General features: G+C 42.0%; 1 protein-coding gene across 1 annotated transcript in view; it reads left to right on the forward strand.

The window, feature by feature from the left end:
• Positions 1-17,228, forward strand: part of LOC135705077 (uncharacterized) — an 83,476-nt gene extending 66,248 nt beyond the window's left edge. The window contains exons 2-4 of the mRNA XM_065226648.1: positions 14,392-14,545; positions 14,632-14,753; positions 14,849-17,228. Coding sequence (XP_065082720.1) covers positions 14,392-14,545; positions 14,632-14,753; positions 14,849-15,844 — 1,272 coding nt within the window. The 3' untranslated portion in view covers positions 15,845-17,228. The remainder of the gene's footprint in view (positions 1-14,391; positions 14,546-14,631; positions 14,754-14,848) is intronic.
• Positions 17,229-18,450: the final 1,222 nt, after the last annotated feature.

The raw sequence follows: 18,450 nt of genomic DNA on the forward strand, positions 1-18,450 counted from the left end.
CTAAACTAGAGCGTAGGTCGCACGGCAATATATGTAGTTATGTGCGTGGATTATATTGCATAAATTATTCATTTAACACTATAAAACTGTGGTGCTCGGTAGTGCATCGAAATAGCTTTGACACCCAATCAAGCGCGTGGAATATTAGGTTCAATGGGTGAGCTTACAAAATGATCAATCCATTCAATGTGGGAACAAAAACATGCGGAAAGAGTGAGTTATGGCGCCAGCCATCGCTCAGCCATATGAGAATTGAGAAAAGGTGGGCTTTGTTCGCATTGATCAAGGTCGTTCGATTGATGGAGAGGTGAAGAAATGAAATGGAAGCGTAAATTTTAAATATTGTTATTGATTTATTGGTTTCCTGTGCACGTCGTATCGATTCTCTACAATAATTACATAATCTATATCATTTGGACGAACTGTGACATTCATTCTGGGCGGAATATTACGGAATGACCTAGAAACAGAAAACCACACGCGTTGCTTTCCTTCCTTTCTTGAGGGTCTCGACGAATTTATGTCGTCTCTGGACAAAAGTAAAAGTTGTTTCGAAACTATATCAAACTGACACTGCACTCGCAACAACCATTGTTAAGTAACGCTCTGAGTCTGAGGGAATGGGATTTGGGACCTGTTTGGTTAGGTGGCAGATACCAGTACCTGCCAATCTCTGGAAGAGCTTGTTTTTTGTTTGTTCAAAAGGTCCCTCTCAGAAAGAGTCGATATGTGGCGAAGGTGAAGCGATCTGCGATGAAGGTGATCGATAAAAAAGGTAGAAGGTTTCGGGTTTTTATGCGTTCCAAATTGTGCCAATTTATTTCAAGGGTAGCTTCGGTCGTGACTTTTGGGACCACACTTTGCTCTAGATTTATGAAGTGGATTTGGCGTAGACTAACAATAAGAGTTAGGCACTTGGCTTCGGAGTGAGGTTATTCGTGGATAAGAACACAGATGATATTTTAGATGTAAAGATTTTAGCCACCACACTGAGAAGCGCCACTACATTCAGCAGATTCAACCTAATTCTGAACTTAACTCCTTTTGTTAAGTTGATTGACATCAAGTGACTATTATATAAATTGGAGTGGCAACTAGAAGAGCCGGTCGGCGCCGGTGGTGTAGTGGTAAGCGTGACTGCTTCTCACCCCAATGGGTCTGGGTTCAATCCCAGCCGAGGTCGGTGGGATTTTTCTGAGGTATAAAAATCTCTGGTCACGTCTTCCTTCGGAATGGAAGTAAAGCCGTTGGTCCCGGCACATATGTGTTTGAATGGGTGCGATATCCTACGCAGGTGTGGAAGCTGCCTTTCTGCACATTCGATTGTCGTCAATAGATGGCAATCGATGTCCGTCGGTGATTGGCACTAGATGGCGGAACAGAGACCGACGTTAAATTAAGGAAAAAAATGAAGAACAAGAAGAGCCTCGCACGTCGTGTCCAAATCGGCGGATTATTCAACTTTCATATACCTCGGGTTTTGCATCACCAGAAGGTAGTTTGGATGGTTTTAAAATATTGTATCCGAGCAAATTGTTGATGCCTTTTTACATGGGAAGGTTTTGACTCTTCAGTGTCATCTCCTAACATTTGTATGGAAAATTAAGTTTAATTGAATAATTGAATTCAAACACGACGCGCCTCGGTTTGTAAATGACTCTCACAGCTCATGTCGATCTTTACCACTCTTTGGAGAAAGGCATCCAAATTAGGCAAGGTCGTTCATATGCCTTCACGCTTTGAGGTCCCCATTCACTCAAAGCACCCCTCAAATTGAATTAATACGCCTCTTATGCTTGATTGGGTCTCGACTCTTTTCCAACCCTGCATCTGTCAGTCGACCGGCACCTCCGGAACCGATTTTTCACAAAACGCTACGCTCGAATTGTTCGCATTAAATCGATCGAAAGAAAAACAGTGAAGAATTTATGACCCCAATTAGCACTTCAATTGCACCGATTAGCACTCGCTCCGATTGATTGATTGTTTCGGAAAACCAATAATATTTTTTTTTCAATTCTGTCCAACCCATTCATTCACCATTATTTGTCCTCGTGATCGAGTTCATTACCAGTTTACGTTGTTTTTGTTCCAGTTTTTACTGACTGACATTTTTGTCGTCAGATTGCGTGCAATTCCACATTGCAATCAAAAGTTGAACCCACCGGGCCAGTTCTTCGTTCGTATAACCATTTAGAGGCGTGTTCCGTGGTGAGATAATATACGCGCGCGAGCGGTGATCTTTCGGAACCGATCAACAACTACGTACCGTCGTACCATCGTCTCTTCCGTACTTTCAAACTTGCACTGACTGGATGGGTTCCGTGTGTAGATTCTACTTTCACTGTCAACTTGCAGCGACCATATCGGTATAAAAATTGCATAAAACCTGTTGCAGCGGAGTGCAAATGCAATGGGCACGAAGCGACCGGTTGCACCAGCTATAATTTAGATTGAACAAGCGCGGGAGAGCACTGCACTGCAGCTGGGAATTTGTTTAACCGAAACTTGTTTTGAATGTTAGCATTGATCATGCAATGGCTTTTTCATGATCGGTCGAAAGTTAGATTGTCTTTAAAGCATTGCTGCTGGCGACTATGAGGAAGATGCATTGAGTCATAAACTAAAGTTTTGCTTACTTCCGGACGTTGGTTGTTTGAAAAGAAGATGAGTCAAAATGTTATAATAGTGAGTTCATCTAATCATGTTTCGAAAAATAATTATGATTTTTTTATTTTGAAAAATGTCCCTTGTAATGTGGGTTGTTGTAATTGTAATTGTAATTGTTCAGTGTATAGGCTGTGCCAACCGCTAAGTTGGCTTATCTAGGGACTAACCCCCTAGTCTATACACCTACTGTCCTTCCCGTTGCACTCGTCAGTTCGTGCGATACTCTAGACACACATGGGTGGTCGTATCCGGGTCCTCCTCTGGGTAGGCTCATGTCCGTCCAGGTTCTGGTACATTAACTTATATCTATGCATGGTAATTATACTTTACAACTCACCTTTTGATTACAAATGTCGATAATGCTGAAACTATATGAATGTTAGTAATCATAATTAGGTGTGTGCTGTAATGGAGTTGTAATTGAAGGAAATGAGGTTCTCATGTGGCTTATAGGTAATTCTAAAATAGGTAAATCATGCAAGCACACACCTATTACAATTCTTATCCTACTTACCAGTTCCGTCCAGTATAAATTGGCTGTTTCCAAATGGCCTAATCCTTTCTGACTACCTACTCTCTTACGTTTTCTTGCTTTTTTTCCTTCTTTCTATTGAAAATCTGGCCGTGTTCCCATTTGTTCTCAGGTAGGTAATATTGGTACATGAGGCGAAGAAAGACATAGAACAAATTAAGTGTGAGCCGCATGCGTTGGTTATTCGTTTGGGTCATGGTGTTGTGTTCCCTATTTTATTTGCCTCTATTCAGCTCTCAGATCGCCCCCTCCCCCCCCCCCCCCAAACTATTATGGATGAGAAAAAGAACCCATATTTGGTAACCTCTCGCGAGCTGCAATGCATAAGATATGAATAACACACAAATCTAGAACGGGGCTTAAACATATAACATTTTCTAGGACTGATCATGATAAATATAGTATGAATAATGAGAATTGTTTGAAGAAAAAATGATCTCAAAAGAAAGTTCCCTAGCAATAAATCTGAGTTCCCTAGCTAATCTGAGTTATTTCAAAATGGGAATCCATACTCAGAAACTATACCCGACCTCAACAAACTGGCCACTTGGCGCTACCAGCACTTAGTGTCTAGTGTATGTTTTGCAACGCCAGCGCCATCATGTCAAAGAGGGTTTTTAAGTTGGGAAGTCGCCGTTAGTGGCGCTTAAGTCGAATAGGAATCTTTACACAAGTTTTTAGAGAAATTTGTTCTCTGTGGCTATCTTATATCGAGCTCTTTCCAATAATTGCAACATGTGAATAATGCAGAACAAGTTTAAAATTGTTCTAGAGCCAAATTGGTTTGAAGGAAGGTCAAACTACAAACGAACAGCTCAGCCGCTCTGAACCCTATGAAAATTATGCTTTTCCAATATGGTACATTTTCTCACTATAAACCTGTCATTTCTAGCCTATCTGAACTATTTAATAAATGGAAACCATAACATGGGTTACGCTACTGCTAAGTGGGCCCTCCGCATCCTATCCTTGTCTTTTCTCAAATGCCAACGGTTTGAATGTATCAAATAAACCCATACCCCACTCACTTGGCCAGGCTTCAGAATCGTCCAGTGGGCAGTGCGCTCTACACTCCAAGTTTCCTTTCTTTCAAATTTACCCCAAATTTTATATTTTACCCCTTTGAGTGTTGATTAATCACAATGAAACATTGTGACAGAGCACGGACTTGAGGTTACTACAGTATTAAATAATCTAGGTCCTATTTAGGATTATATCTGAAAAATCCAAATTTGGCCAACGCCCACCATTTCTTTATTTTGAATAATGTCCCTTGTAATGTGGGTTGTTAAGGAATATTCCTATTGCTCCAAATGTCCGCTTACTGTACTGAACCATAATTCATCACCTTTCGTATATCCTTAGCACCTCCAGAAAGTCGTAGAGCTACAGTATATAATATCAGTCTATCAGTCTATAATATCAGTGGCCCTTACCGGTCTGCCCGCAAAAGCAACAACGCCCAAATCTCAAACCTCTCTGGACGTCCCCTCGAAAATGCTGATTGTGTTCAGAAGCACTTTTGGTACACTTTTCTCGGATGTTCTCTGGACCTCTCTTCAAAAATTCTCTTAACTTCTTGTCAGAAGCTCTCTGAACTATTCGTCGAACTTCAGGGAACTTTTATAAAGTTCTGTAAACTTCTGGGAAGTTTTGTGAACTTTAGATATTGTTTTAAGTACTCTGAACTTCAGGAAAGTTCTGTAAACTTTTTGTCGGAAGTTCGGAGAACACTTATTTCAAAATTATGCGAATTCCTTTAAGTTCATAGAATTTCGCTCGAAGTTCAGAGAAATTCGCTTGAAGTTCGGAGAAATTTGCTTAAAGTACTTACCACTGCATTTTCCGTCCATTTGGAAGAGATTTAGAGCAAGCCAATCGAAAATCACAACAAAACAAAAGATTTTTCATAAACGTAAACGGAACTCAAGCACAACAAAATTTATTTGAATTCATGGCCAACTGTGATTTGATCATTGTTATTGTCATCCCTAAAGAGCCTGAATTTATAAAGAGGCGACATCTTATCTATTTGACAGGTCTTCTGCTCGATTGGAATGACTTTTCCTATGACTTTGACAGACAATCGATTATTCCAATTTTGACATGTCGTCTCTTTATAAATTCAGGCTCTTTAGTCATCCCTATGGATACGGCTGTCACTCAACCGCTAATTCGGTTGAAGTGTGTTGAAGAAACCAGCGAGTTATGAATAACCAAGCGTCTACAGAGAAAAGGTCTTATGAAAATGATCAAATTTAACATAGAAGCGCAAACATGCGCGAAATGAGGATAAGATATTTAAAAAAGGTCTTAAAAATCCCTTCAAATAGTTCATGTCTAATTTACGCGCAATTGGTGGCATTCAAGGGGTAAGTCACTCAGCCAATGTGCCGAAAGTAGATTCGGCATAGCTTGGGCACATCCATCGGCACATCTTCGGCACAATCTCGTAGGCATTGGATTGTTCATTAAATAAAATGGGAGCACTGCTGGACAGCTGTCATTGAAGGTGTTCACAACATTACGTGCTGTTTGACTTTGTATTTCAGAAACATACTTGCTTTACCAATCAGGCTAAGGCCTTGTTGTCCTCTGCTGTCCGAAGAAGTCGTCTCCACTCTACTTGATCCATGGCCACAGTTCACCAACCTCGTAGTCTGCGAAGGGTCCGCAGGTCACCTTCTACTTGGTCGATCTACCTTGCCCACTGCGCGCCAATGGGCAATGTCAATGTCATCGGCGAAGCCAAGGAGCTGGATGGACTTCCTGAATATCGTATCACTCGTGTCTATACCAGCTCTTCTGATCACACCTTCTAACGCGTTGTTGAACAGCAGACACGAAAGTCCATCACCTTGCCGTAACCCCCTTCGAGATTCAAAGGGACTCGAGAGTGTCCCCGATACTCGAACAACGCACATCACTCGATCCATCGTCGCCTTGACCAATCGCGTCAGTTTATCCGGAAGTCCGTACTCGTGCATAATCTGCCATAGCTGATCTCGATCGGTTGTGTCGTATGCGGATTTGAAATCGATGAACAAATGATGTGTGGGCACGTTTTATTCGCGGCATTTCTGCAGAACCTGCCGAATCGCGAAAATTTGGTCCGTGGTTGCGCGGGCACCCATGAATCTCGCCTGGTATTGCCCCACGAACTCTCTTGCAAATGGTGACAGACGGTGGCATAGAATTTGGGAGAGTACCTTGTAGGCGGCGCTCAGCAGTGTGATCGCGCGGTAGTTGCAGCAATCCAACTTGTCGACCTTTTTGTAGATTGGGCATACGACACCTTCCATCCACTCCTCCGGTAATATCTCCTCCTTCCAAATCTTGGCAATTACCCAGTGCAGCGCTCTAGCCAGTGCTTCACCACCGTATTTTAATAGCTCACTTGGTAGTTGATCTACACCAGTTGCTTTGTTGTTCTTCAGCCAACCGATCTCCTCCTCAACTTCTTGAAGATCAGGGGCCGGTAGCCTGTCGTCTTCTGCGCGTGCTCCAAGGTCTGTTACCGTGCCACCTTCGTTTTCTGCTGCTTCACCGTTCAGGTGCTCGTCATAGTACTGCTTCAACCTCTCAATCACCTCACACTCGTTCGTGAGAAGGTTACCGTCCAAGTCCTTGCACATATCGGCTCGCGGCACGTGGCCTTTGCGCGAACTATTTAGCTTCTCATTGAACTTCCGTGTGTCGTTTACGCGGTACAGATTTTCCATCGTCTCGCGATCTCGGTCTTCCTGCTGACGCTTCTTCCTTCGGAAAACCGAGTTTTGTCTGTTCCGCGCTTGTCTGTATCGCTTCACATTCAATCTCGTGCGATGTTGCAGCATTCTCGCCCGTGCTGCATTCTTCTCCTCTACTAACAGTTTGCATTCGCCGTCAAACCAGTCATTTCTTCGGTCCGGAATTGCAGTACCTAGTGCTGGTGCAGCAGTACTACCTATGGCTGAACGGATGTCCCTCCAGCCATCTTCAAGAGAAGCTGCTTTTCCGTGGGTAGTGCAACTTTCAGCTGCTGCGCGTAGTCCTCGGCAACTCCGGCGTCCCATAGTTGCTCAATGTTGGGTCGCGGCGTTCGACTTCGACGTGTGTTATGCACCGTCGATAGTTTTGAGCGCATGCATACTGCAACTAGGTAGTGGTCCGAATCTATGTTCGCACTGCGGTACGTGCGGACGTTGATTATGTCCGAGAAGAATTTCCCGTCGATTAGAACGTGATCGATTTGGTTTTCTGTGTGTTGGTCAGGTGATCTCCAGGTGGCTTTGTGGATATCCTTGCGGGGGGAAAGGAAACATACTCTAATTGAATGTACTAGAGAAACTCTAACCAGCAATGCTTGGGACGCTGATGTCCACCGTGTCGAAGCTCTTGTCCTTAATGAAGGCTCGCCATGATTCACAGAATTCACCCGGGAAGTTTTCCTTGGAGAAGACGCCCAACATTTTGCCATCCTTAGATCCCTTGATTGCCTCCAGCAGGTTTTCAAAATTGGCCTTGTCTTTATCGTTCTTTTCCCGAACCAACAGCTTCACCAACGGAATGCCCTCCTCACCTTCCTTCTCGATCTGCTTCAAGAAATCGACCTTCTTCTTGCCGGTCAGGAAAAAGATTGACTTTTCGCACCGTACCGTAATCGTATCGGTAGCTCGTATCCCAGAAGCCAGGTCTTCAGCGAGGCTGATTTACTGTAGATGATTTTCTCGTCTACGCCGACCGCCGTCAGAATTCAATCTACCTTCTTCAGCGAATCATCATGGGAAAACTCTGGTTCCTCCCAGCTGGCGTAGAGACGTTCTATTCGTCGGTAGAAGGAATCGTTATCGAGTACGATATTCGTCATTTTCGGGGTGGTTGCGATTGCAAACCTTAACATTAAAGCTGTCAGAAATACCGGGTTGTCAAATATATCATACTAAAGGGTGATACGGTCAAAATTTGGTCAATATCAACTTGACGTATTTCTTTCAATTTTGCATTTAACAAACCTGAACACCCCTCATTTTGAAGGTGTGTGTGTGTAGAATGTTGCTCCTATTTTGATTTTGGAATTCACTCTTCAGTTGCCAAAATGCCGTCCAAGCAAGAAGAGCAGCGTATCAAAATTTTGCTCGCGCATCGCGAAAATCCGAGCTACTCGCACGCAAAGTTGGCAAAATCGCTAAAAGTTGCCAAATCAACCGTTACAAATGTAATTAAAGTGTTTGGGGAACGTTTGTCGACAGCCAGGAAGTCTGGATCGGGGGGAAATCGAAAACCGGAAGCCGCTGAGCGAACAAAGAGAGTTGCCGGTAGTTTCAAGCGAAACCCGAACCTCTCTCTCCGAGATGCCGCAAATAAGCTGGGTGTATCGTCTACAACCGTGCATCGAGCCAAAAAACGAGCCGGACTATCGACTTACAAGAAGGTAGTGACTCCAAATCGCGATGATAAACAAAATACGACGGCCAAAGCGCGATCCCGGAGGCTGTACACGACGATGCTGACGAAGTTTGACTGCATGGTAATGGACGACGAAACCTACGTCAAAGCCGACTACAAGCAGCTTCCGGGACAGGAGTTTTATACGGCAAAAGGAAGGGGAAAGGTAGCAGATGTTTTCAAGCACATGAAACTGTCAAAGTTCGCAAAGAAATATCTGGTTTGGCAAGCCATCTGTACCTGTGGCTTGAAAAGCAGCATTTTCATAGCTTCCGGGACTGTCAACCAAGAAATTTACGTGAAAGAGTGTTTGTATAAACGTCTGCTGCCTTTCCTGAAGAAACACGGTTGTTCCGTACTGTTTTGGCCGGATTTGGCATCTTGCCATTACGGTAAAAAGGCCATGGAGTGGTACGCCGCCAACAACGTGCAGGTGGTTCCCAAGGACAAGAACCCTCCCAACACGCCAGAGCTCCGCCCAATTGAGAAATACTGGGCTATTGTCAAGCGGAACCTAAAGAAGACCAAAAAAACTGCTAAGGGCGAGCAGCAGTTCAAGGCAAACTGGCTTTCTGCGGCGAAGAAGGTGGACAAGGTGGCTGTACAAAATCTGATGGCAGGGATCAAGCGTAAGGCCCGGCAATTGGGATTTGGAAAAGCGGAAGCCTAACTGAATATTTTTCCTGAATTTTATACTAATTGAACTTGAAAAAGAAATTTAATTTGATTTTTTAAATAAACGATTTCACCGATTTACACGCGTTTTCCCTTGACCAAATTTTGACCGTATCACCCTTTATTCGTATTTTTTTGTTTTAAATCGCAGCTTAATCTATGCCCGGCACAATCGGCTAAATCGGCACACCATCGGTACACTTGCAGCAGACTGAGAAAAATGTTGACCCAAGATTGGTGTGCGGAGAGACCTACCCCTTACAGTCGCTTACAGTCTAAGAGTTTTGCCATCATCTTAAAGTAAATTACTTGTAGTTTCACATGCATGGTTGATAACTTGCACCATTTTGCACCACATTGAGTTACAAGTACATAAAAAATGGCCAAAAAAACAATAAAAACCTTAATAACTTTTTAATTTGAAAAACTACAGGGTTGTTATTTTGGTATCCATGACAGGGGATGAGTACTTAAGGGGGTTAGATTTTGATAAGTTCTTTAGTGGGAATGACACTGATGAAGACTGCACATTGTAGTCGAAATACGTATCTGTCATGGATACCAAAATTAATTAAGTGGAATTAAATGGAAGATAACCTTTTTTGCTGTTTTATTTAGCATTCCGCTAACAACCCAATTTCATTACTTTATTATAAACACGCGATTCTCTGTGCGAAGAGTGAGTTCAAAATCCCGGTATATGTGGATTGTGAAGCAGTGACCGTTCGAGTGCATGATCTTCCTCTGGCATGGCCACAAGCCACTGTTATGAACCACATGGCAAAGTACGGGACAGTGATTTCCAGTCGACATGAGAAATGGAAGCACTACTTCCCAGGATTCGAGTGTTCGAGTTTTGCGAATGCGACTCGAAAGCGCCATTCCATCGTACATCACGGTCGACAACGAAACAACGTTGGTAACCAAAAACGTGCCGCCATTGTGGCCGAGCAGCACATCCCAAACAGAAATGTTTGGATGTAGCCACATCGAACAATAGCACCGCTCCAGCAGCTCCACCAACCGAGGGGGTATTCAGTCTCGATGATTTCCCGTCGATTGATATCGAACAAAACCAGCCAACGACATCGGGTCAATCATCTCCTGCTTTCACCGGGTTCTCAGCAGAAGAACAACAGCGAAACATCGACAATCAAACCGAGGATCATCACACTTCAAGCAACGACGAAAACTCTAGCACCAGCTCATCAAACGCAACAAAGGATTTCAATGAAAATACCAACAAACGCCGGCTGTCGAAACACAAGGAGAACGAAAAAAAGAAAGTTCGTGCTGATCAGTGCACCCAGAAGACTGGTCAGCAAATAGATCGTTTAGATGAAAATAATGCAACTTATCAAATAGGGGATAATACGTTTTATTTGAAAAATAAAAGCGGTAAGGGATCTCATTGTAAATAATGGTCATCGGCCCAAGCAATGCCTAATAGGCGAGGGGGCCTTATAAATAAACGCATAAAAAATATAAAATCTTTAAAACAATTTTTTCTCAAAAAAGGATTTTTTGTATTTTTTTTTAATTTTTGGTATATTTTAGGGAACAAAAATGCCATCTATTGCACTAAAGGTGAAGATAGAGAAATGATGAACAAAAAATTTATGATTTTTTTTTTTTAAATCAAGTGTTTGGAAAAATATTCAAAACTTGGTCCAATTACTTTTATAAGTTCTTTGTATATACCAACGAGCGAAATATGTATTTGCAATAAAATATATTGTTTTAAAACATACACATTCCGATTAATTCACACCATATCGATGAGCCACCAGAAGCATTTTCATTGTAAAATTTTCTGATCTTTCCGGAAAAAATGTTTTTCGAACTGAAGAACCGCAAAATACATTTAAAAAGGCCGAAAACTACCAACATTATAAAATATCTACTTTCAAACTGCTACATCTCGAAAACGGTGTGAGTTAGCAAAATTTTACACAGGTGCTTTTTTCTTGTAAATTTGGTGTACTTTCATTTCAGCAGTAATTGGACCAAGTTTTGGATATTTTCCAACAATTTGTTTTTTTTTTTAATCAGAACTTTTTTGAAAATTTTTCCATCATGACATATAGTGCAATATATGGCATTTTTGTCCTCTAAAACATATCAACAAATAAAAAAATACAAAAAGACCTTTGTGAGAAAAATTCTTTTTAAGACTTTATCTGAAATTTAAAATAAAAGTTGCGTAAATTTTTTTAGAGTGCATATTTTTTTCAAATAGTTTCGTCTATTACCTGCAATATTGTTCAAGACAAACACAAACAGTTTTCAAGTAAAAATTTTCTGAAGATAAGCTTGATATATTTCTATATGCCCTTTTCAAAAATAAGGCTGGAATCAAAATGGCGATATGAAGATGCAAAATGGCATTTTTGGTCATAAGGAACGTTTCCGCAAATTTTCAACCAAATCAAAAAATACAAAAATAAACCGATTTGTGAATTTACAGGGAATTGGTTTTTTTCTGAAATCAAGCTTCAAGCAGTAAGCGATATAAAAATGTAATCATTAAATTTAAAATAATCAATGGTTAAGCCTTTTCACAAGTTGGTCGTGAAATTCAAAAAAATGTTTATGAACAACGTATATTGACGATAAACTACTATAAAAATTTCAGAAATTTCGAAAGAATTATGGAAATATTTTTGACCGCCTGCTGTATGGAAATCCCCCATAGTGATGTTGTATGCTTCGGTCTACATTGGTTCGGTGGGTATAGTGTAACAAGGGCGTAGTCAGGATTCAAGCTAGGAAGGGGCGAAAAAAAATTTACGATGGAAAATTTGGTCGAATGCCATTTCACCGACAGCCTTTGTGTTTCTAAGTTTAGGGGGGCAGTTCACAATAACAATAACAATAACAATAGTAACTGTATCACAGTATATAACATATAAAATATGCGAAGAGCTTTCAAAAATATATGAAAATCGATAACAATTTAATTTCATAAATTAATAAGCCTTTTTGTGAATCTTTCAATGGATAGGCCTTTTTTGTTAAGCCGTTGTGCTTGTCATCAGAAATGGTACGCCCTTTGCTAAGCCTTTTCGCAACGTCAAATAAATTCAAAACAAATCATCGGCCCTGCCTCAAGCAGTAGGGCCTAGCTTTGGTTTGAAAATTTTCAATCATCGGTCACTTCTACGTCACTAGGCTTATCGATGAAATGAAATAAATGAATGGTTGGCCGTTTTAGTGTGCGGGCCTATTAATGAATTGAAAAATTTCGTTGATCGGCCGTTTCGAAAATCGAGTTATTTTTAATGATTTTTCTCGATTATGCGGAACTTTCCTACACGATTAGTAGTTATCAAGCGGTGCTAAAGAATGGTATCAAAACCCGATTTGTTTACGTTATGGACATAGGCCCATTTCAAATGTTACTCGAGATATGATTGTTTTCTTCACAGTAACTTTTGAAGATGGCGTATTAAAAAAAATGATTATATTTTTTTTCAAAAAATCATAACATCAAAACTATTGATCTGATCAAAATGACACCTGAACATAAGTTGTAGGTAATGAAATTATCATTGAAACTATCTTTTAAAAGAAAAAAAACCTGATAAATTAATATTAAAAAATCTTAAACATTAATTATCTCTAAACACCGCCCCTTCAATCTTAAATTTTTTTTAATCAAGAAAACTGAAGGAATGTTCTAAAATTTGGTGAAGAATGTAGAATGAATACTTGCTTTAAAAAATCTACATTTTTTTTTAATTTTAATAAGTTGATAAAAGTGCATACCTTTTAGTAAAATAATAATTAATTCAGATTTTACGCATAATTTTCGAGATACTTGTACGTATAAACTGTTTTCCTTAGTCCAGCCATTCTCAAGGTAATGCGAATTATTAATAATAGTAATAATAATTTAAAACATTTCAGACCATTTTTAAATGTTAGTCGTGATGTCCAGCAAAGAGATCATTTTCCATAATTGTATATTAAGAAAACAAATAATTCATTCTCAGATATGGTAGCTTCGTTTCTATTTAGACGCAGCGGAAAAGAAACAATGTTATGAGTAAGAAACTCTCCATCCTCTCTGTATCCAAATAATCAACCCTAATGTGCCTTTTTCAGTCCTCAATTAGTTGTATACCTGGGTAGAATTGTGTATGGCATAACAGAGGCAAAAAAATCTAAACAGGTAAACAAATATCTGTTGAAATTAAACCCAACGATTTATAGCACTACCAGAGTTGACCTCTTTGAAAGGAAAATTCATCATTTCTTAAAGCAATACAGTGAATTAATAAAATACTAGAAACATTATTGCCATTATATTTACAAGAAATGGCATCCTACTACTTCAAAGCACATACATACATTATCATCTATCAATAAAATCCAACTTATTATTCACATCATACCAAATGGTTTCTGTTTCAATCTCCCACCAACGCCAACCTCAATAAATCAAATGCCGTATTTTCAAGCGGATCTAGCCTAAATTGCATTTATTACTTAATCTCGAATACCAGATCACCCACCCGATCTAGAATCTTATTCAAATCAACTTTTCCTCACCCTCCCCCAGTTAATGAAACAACTGTTCCTCTCTTTAACCAAGTCAACTGGCAGTCATCAAGTCCAACTTACCTACCGGGCGTGCTCTTATTTCATTAAATTAAATTGCGCGTACCAGAGGCACTTACTCAACGCGGTCCCCGCCGTCCAACGTCCGTCAGTCTTTGCACGCGTGCAAACATCTTGTCTGTGGCTGACCGGACAGACAGCAGGAGGAACAAGCTACCATAAACGGATTAAGTTTCGCAAATATTTTTCTTACAACGGCGCAGCTGTAAATCATTTCTTTCCGTTCTGGCCATAAGTCGGTTCACGTGGTTAGTCGACAACTATGTGACAATCCTACGCTCCTCGCGTCACGTCTTGCCACAAAATGCTCAAAGGAACAAAAATGCCCCAAAGTTCTAAACCCTCTTGATCGCCTTTTGCGGTACATCACCCCCACGCAGTTTCCTAATTAATTGATCAACTCGTACAATTTGGTCGCACAGCTTACTAATTCTACCGTTTTGAATTCCCCGATCCCCCCACAGATATACCTGAAAAAGGTCAACGCATCCTGGGGCACACTGGACAGCAACCAGTACCACATCCAAACGGACGAAGGCCCCGAACGGTACTTCAGATATCAAACCGACAACGGACAGTTTCGGAAGGAGAAACGCCTCCAAGATGGCACAGTGATTGGTACGTATCGGACCGTAGGAGTTATTTGGGGCTATGGTGTTGATTTGGCAATTTGCTTTGTTCTCTGTACCCGGTTGCCCGTTTAGGAACTGATGCCTGGATCGATGCCTCCGGCTACCTACGCCAGAAGGACTACATCGCCGACGATAAGGGCTATCGGATATTGAAATCGAAAACGGTGTTCGTCGGGAAGGATCGGCCGATTCAGGTATACACGCTGGAGAATAACTGGACGCTGATTTGCATTCAGGTCAAAACAAGTCAGTGAACTATTTTTAAATCATATCGTTTGCTCATTTCCAGGACGCCATCAAATCCGTCAAGAATCGACCGGCCGATTCCGGAGTCCTAGTATCTCAGGGTCCAGCCTACCGGCCTTCACTGCCACCTGCACCGGTGGCCATCGTGCCAACGACTCCAGCACCGATAGCCCCACCAGTGACCCCATCGGGCATCAAATCCGTCTTTATAAGGCCTCACTCGCAGCCTGTTAGCACCAGCTATCTGCCGGCAAATATTGCACGTGATCAATATTTACCGCCTAGCAGACACTATTCTACTAGCACGCCAAGGCCGGACATCTACGTTTCCTCGAGCACGCCGTATTCTCCGCTGTCAGGAAACGATCTCTCCTCCACGCCGATCGCCGTCTATGGACCGTCCTCGACACCATCACCGCTAGCTGATCGTTCCGAAGCACATCTACCTCCATTAGTCATCTACAATACCGATCCAAAACGACCGAACGACTACAATTATCCGACGCCACGACCAGAAGACCCCATCTACCAATTCAGTAATGATCTACTACCTCCGAGGCATCAATTCGTCCACCACCGAAGACGAATCCCACAAGATCGGAGACGTCCCGTCTACGTGGAACCTATCGGCATCACTTCGGCAGCTCCGTTCATCGAGCGTGCAACGCCCGCTCCAAAACCGTCGGTTTTCCCTCTCTCCGACAACAACCTGGAACCCCAGCCAACCTTTAACCGTGATCTCCTGGAACCCCCACCAAACTACCAGCAACAGTACCATCAATCAACCCGTCGCTCCGATCAAACCTACGATGGCGTTTCGGTGACAAACAATGGTTTCCGATACTATCTACCAAGGCAGTATCACGAGGAAGCCAACTCCGGCAGTTCGACCCGGGATGGCAGCTTCGGCTACATCGACCCGTTCGGTATCCGCCGGGTGGTCTACTACAACACCGGGCCAGGTAAGGGTTTCGTCCACCGGAAGAACAACCGCTATGTGGGCTTCAACGCGACGCCGTACGATCCACGACCGCTGTGAGATTGAGAGATAAAGAGACGGAGAGAGCGAGGACCACCTCCATCAACCGCCAAGTTTTTTTTACGCTTCCACTAACTTATTTATTAGCAAAAATTTACTGTTGACTGCCTGCTAGAAGTAGGTGGCCATATTCGCGATAGTAACTAGTAGATGAACGATTTCAACCCGGACCCGCCGACGACGGTCGCTGGCGGTCAACAATGCTCTGCAAGGATGTACGGGGGCGAAGTCAATTTATGATTTGATTACTGTACAGGCGTACTTTGCGTGACAGTGAAGTAGAGCAGTATGTTATTGAATTCAATCAAGCTTTGTTGTTGCACTAATGAAGTGGACAAGCAGTGTTGACCTCGTCAGCGTCGTCGTCATCACCGGCGCCGCCGTCCGGTGGACGGTGTGTGACAATTTTTGAGGTGATTTACGCAGAGCAAGAAGCGGTTTAGTCATACGTACTGTCCGGATTGGATCTGGTGCTTTTAAAATTCAAGGTCCACACCGATCTGGACTCGCAATGAGAGCAATTTGCTTCAATCACAATTCGAATTTCAAATCACAAGAATAGAATATATGCATCAATAATAGGCACGGGACCGATCGATCGGTTCTATGTGCGAGAAGGGAGAAGTCATTGAAATGGAGAATGACTTCATTTTTTTTTCTGAGTGCGGTGATCGAACCCCAGATTGATTCCAGGAAACAGTCACTCTTTTTAAGAACGTAATAATTACAAATCGAATTAAGAATCAAACAAACGATACAAACCCAACAAGCGCGGGTGCTACAAAGTCAATGAGTCAGAAAATCTCGCAGGCGCCGCGGCATTCGAGTGAGGTCATTTTGTCAATGAGCCCATCACGTTAATTGTAGGGTACCTACCTTGGAGAGTAGCATATACTGAACTTATGAGCGAAATCCAAATGTGCGTTTCGGTGTTCCGGTCAAACTTCACTGTTCACGGTGAAGGTCATTAAGCCGACCGTAAGAGCTCCTACACATTTTATGACTGCGGTCGTGATTAGGTTCCGTTTTCCCTCCGGAGTTTCCGTGCTGCGAGTGCGCCTTTATGAGTGATATAATTCGTTGCGTTCGAGTGGTCAATGATATAGGGGCACTTGACGCCATGTGGCGAATTCAATGAGCCTCTTCATTACAGCGTGAGTCGCAGCGTGATAGCGATCGGCGCTAATTGCAGTCGAAATTGCGGATGACATTTTGCATGACGGCGCATTGCAGAATGTAAGGTCTTTGCATTTTCCTTAACTTATACTTAGCGGTTTTGTTCATTAGTCAGGTTGAACCTTGTTCCAACCCGTCTGAACCCTCGATCCGGGTCAGATTACAAAATCGTGTGTCAGAAAGACGCACTTAAAATAGTATCTCAGCTCGGCTGAAAAAAAAGCTGATTTAAAACGGCAACTCAAAATGTTGCTGATATTTAAGCAATCAACATAATTTTTCCGAGATTTACCTGAATTGCGGTAAAGAATATTAATTTGCCAAAATTTGACATATTAGCAAAGTCCGTCAGCAAATGTAGATAATACCGAAATAATGCCGCGGATACACTTGGATGACCAACTATGAGCATGAGCATTATTTGTATAATAAATTGTGAGCACATCCATGGTCACACTTGTATAGTTTGTGTATAGTTGTTATATAGTGCTCATAATTATTATACAAATAATGCTCATGCTCATAGTAGGTCATCCAAGTGTATCCGCGGCATAAGCATGATTACATCTCACCCCAGCAGGCCTGGGTTCAATCCCAGTCGGCGCCGCCGGGATGTTCTGAGGCATAACATCTCTGATCACGCCTACTAGGGAACTAAAGCCGTTGGTCCCCGGTTCATGAGTTGATGGGTCGATAGGTAGGGTTTAGGTGTGGGAACTGCCTCCCTGGTATCGGTAGCATTGGTACTCAGTACGGAAACCAAGATCGACGGAAAACAAATCAAGGAAAAAAATATCTGACCAGAGCTTGAGCCAATTGTAGAGTTGAGGTAAAAGATCTATCAACAAATTAGCTTTGATTAATTGCAAATTAAGGTCATTTAGGGCATCCAATAACTGATGAAAGGCTGAGATCTTTTTGTTTGCTGAACATCGAAATCAAATGTTCATAAGAAGATGAATTTTGAGGCCCAGAGTCTACATTGAAGCTAAATGTAGGCATCCATGCTTCTTGGATTTTACTCATTTGTATTGTTTTTATGTAGCCCTGAAAAAAAAGAGCATAAATGCAACTCTAAATGTAATACCGTAATTTGGGGGCAAATTGATCACATTAAACGTAAATATGGAAATTAATTCTTACATTAATGAAGATTGACAAATTTATGGTATTCAAATCAATATGCTAGCGGCACCGGTGGTGTAGTGGTAAGCGTGATTATCTCTCACTCCAGTAAGCCTGGGTTCAATCCCAGACGGCGCCACCGGGATGTTCTGAGGCATAACATCTTTTAGCACGCCTTCCTTCGGAAGGGAAGTAAAGCTGTTGATCCCCGGTTCATGAGTTGATGAGTCGATAGGTAGGGTCCAGGTGTGGGAGCTGCATCCCTGGCGTCGGTAGCATTGGTGCTCAGCACGGAAAACATGATC

Source organism: Ochlerotatus camptorhynchus, unplaced genomic scaffold, assembly GCF_037179485.1.
Source record: "Ochlerotatus camptorhynchus isolate MF236.1 unplaced genomic scaffold, CSIRO-AGI_Acam_v1.1 ptg000257l, whole genome shotgun sequence".
In the NCBI taxonomy this organism is placed as follows: domain Eukaryota; kingdom Metazoa; phylum Arthropoda; class Insecta; order Diptera; family Culicidae; genus Ochlerotatus; species Ochlerotatus camptorhynchus.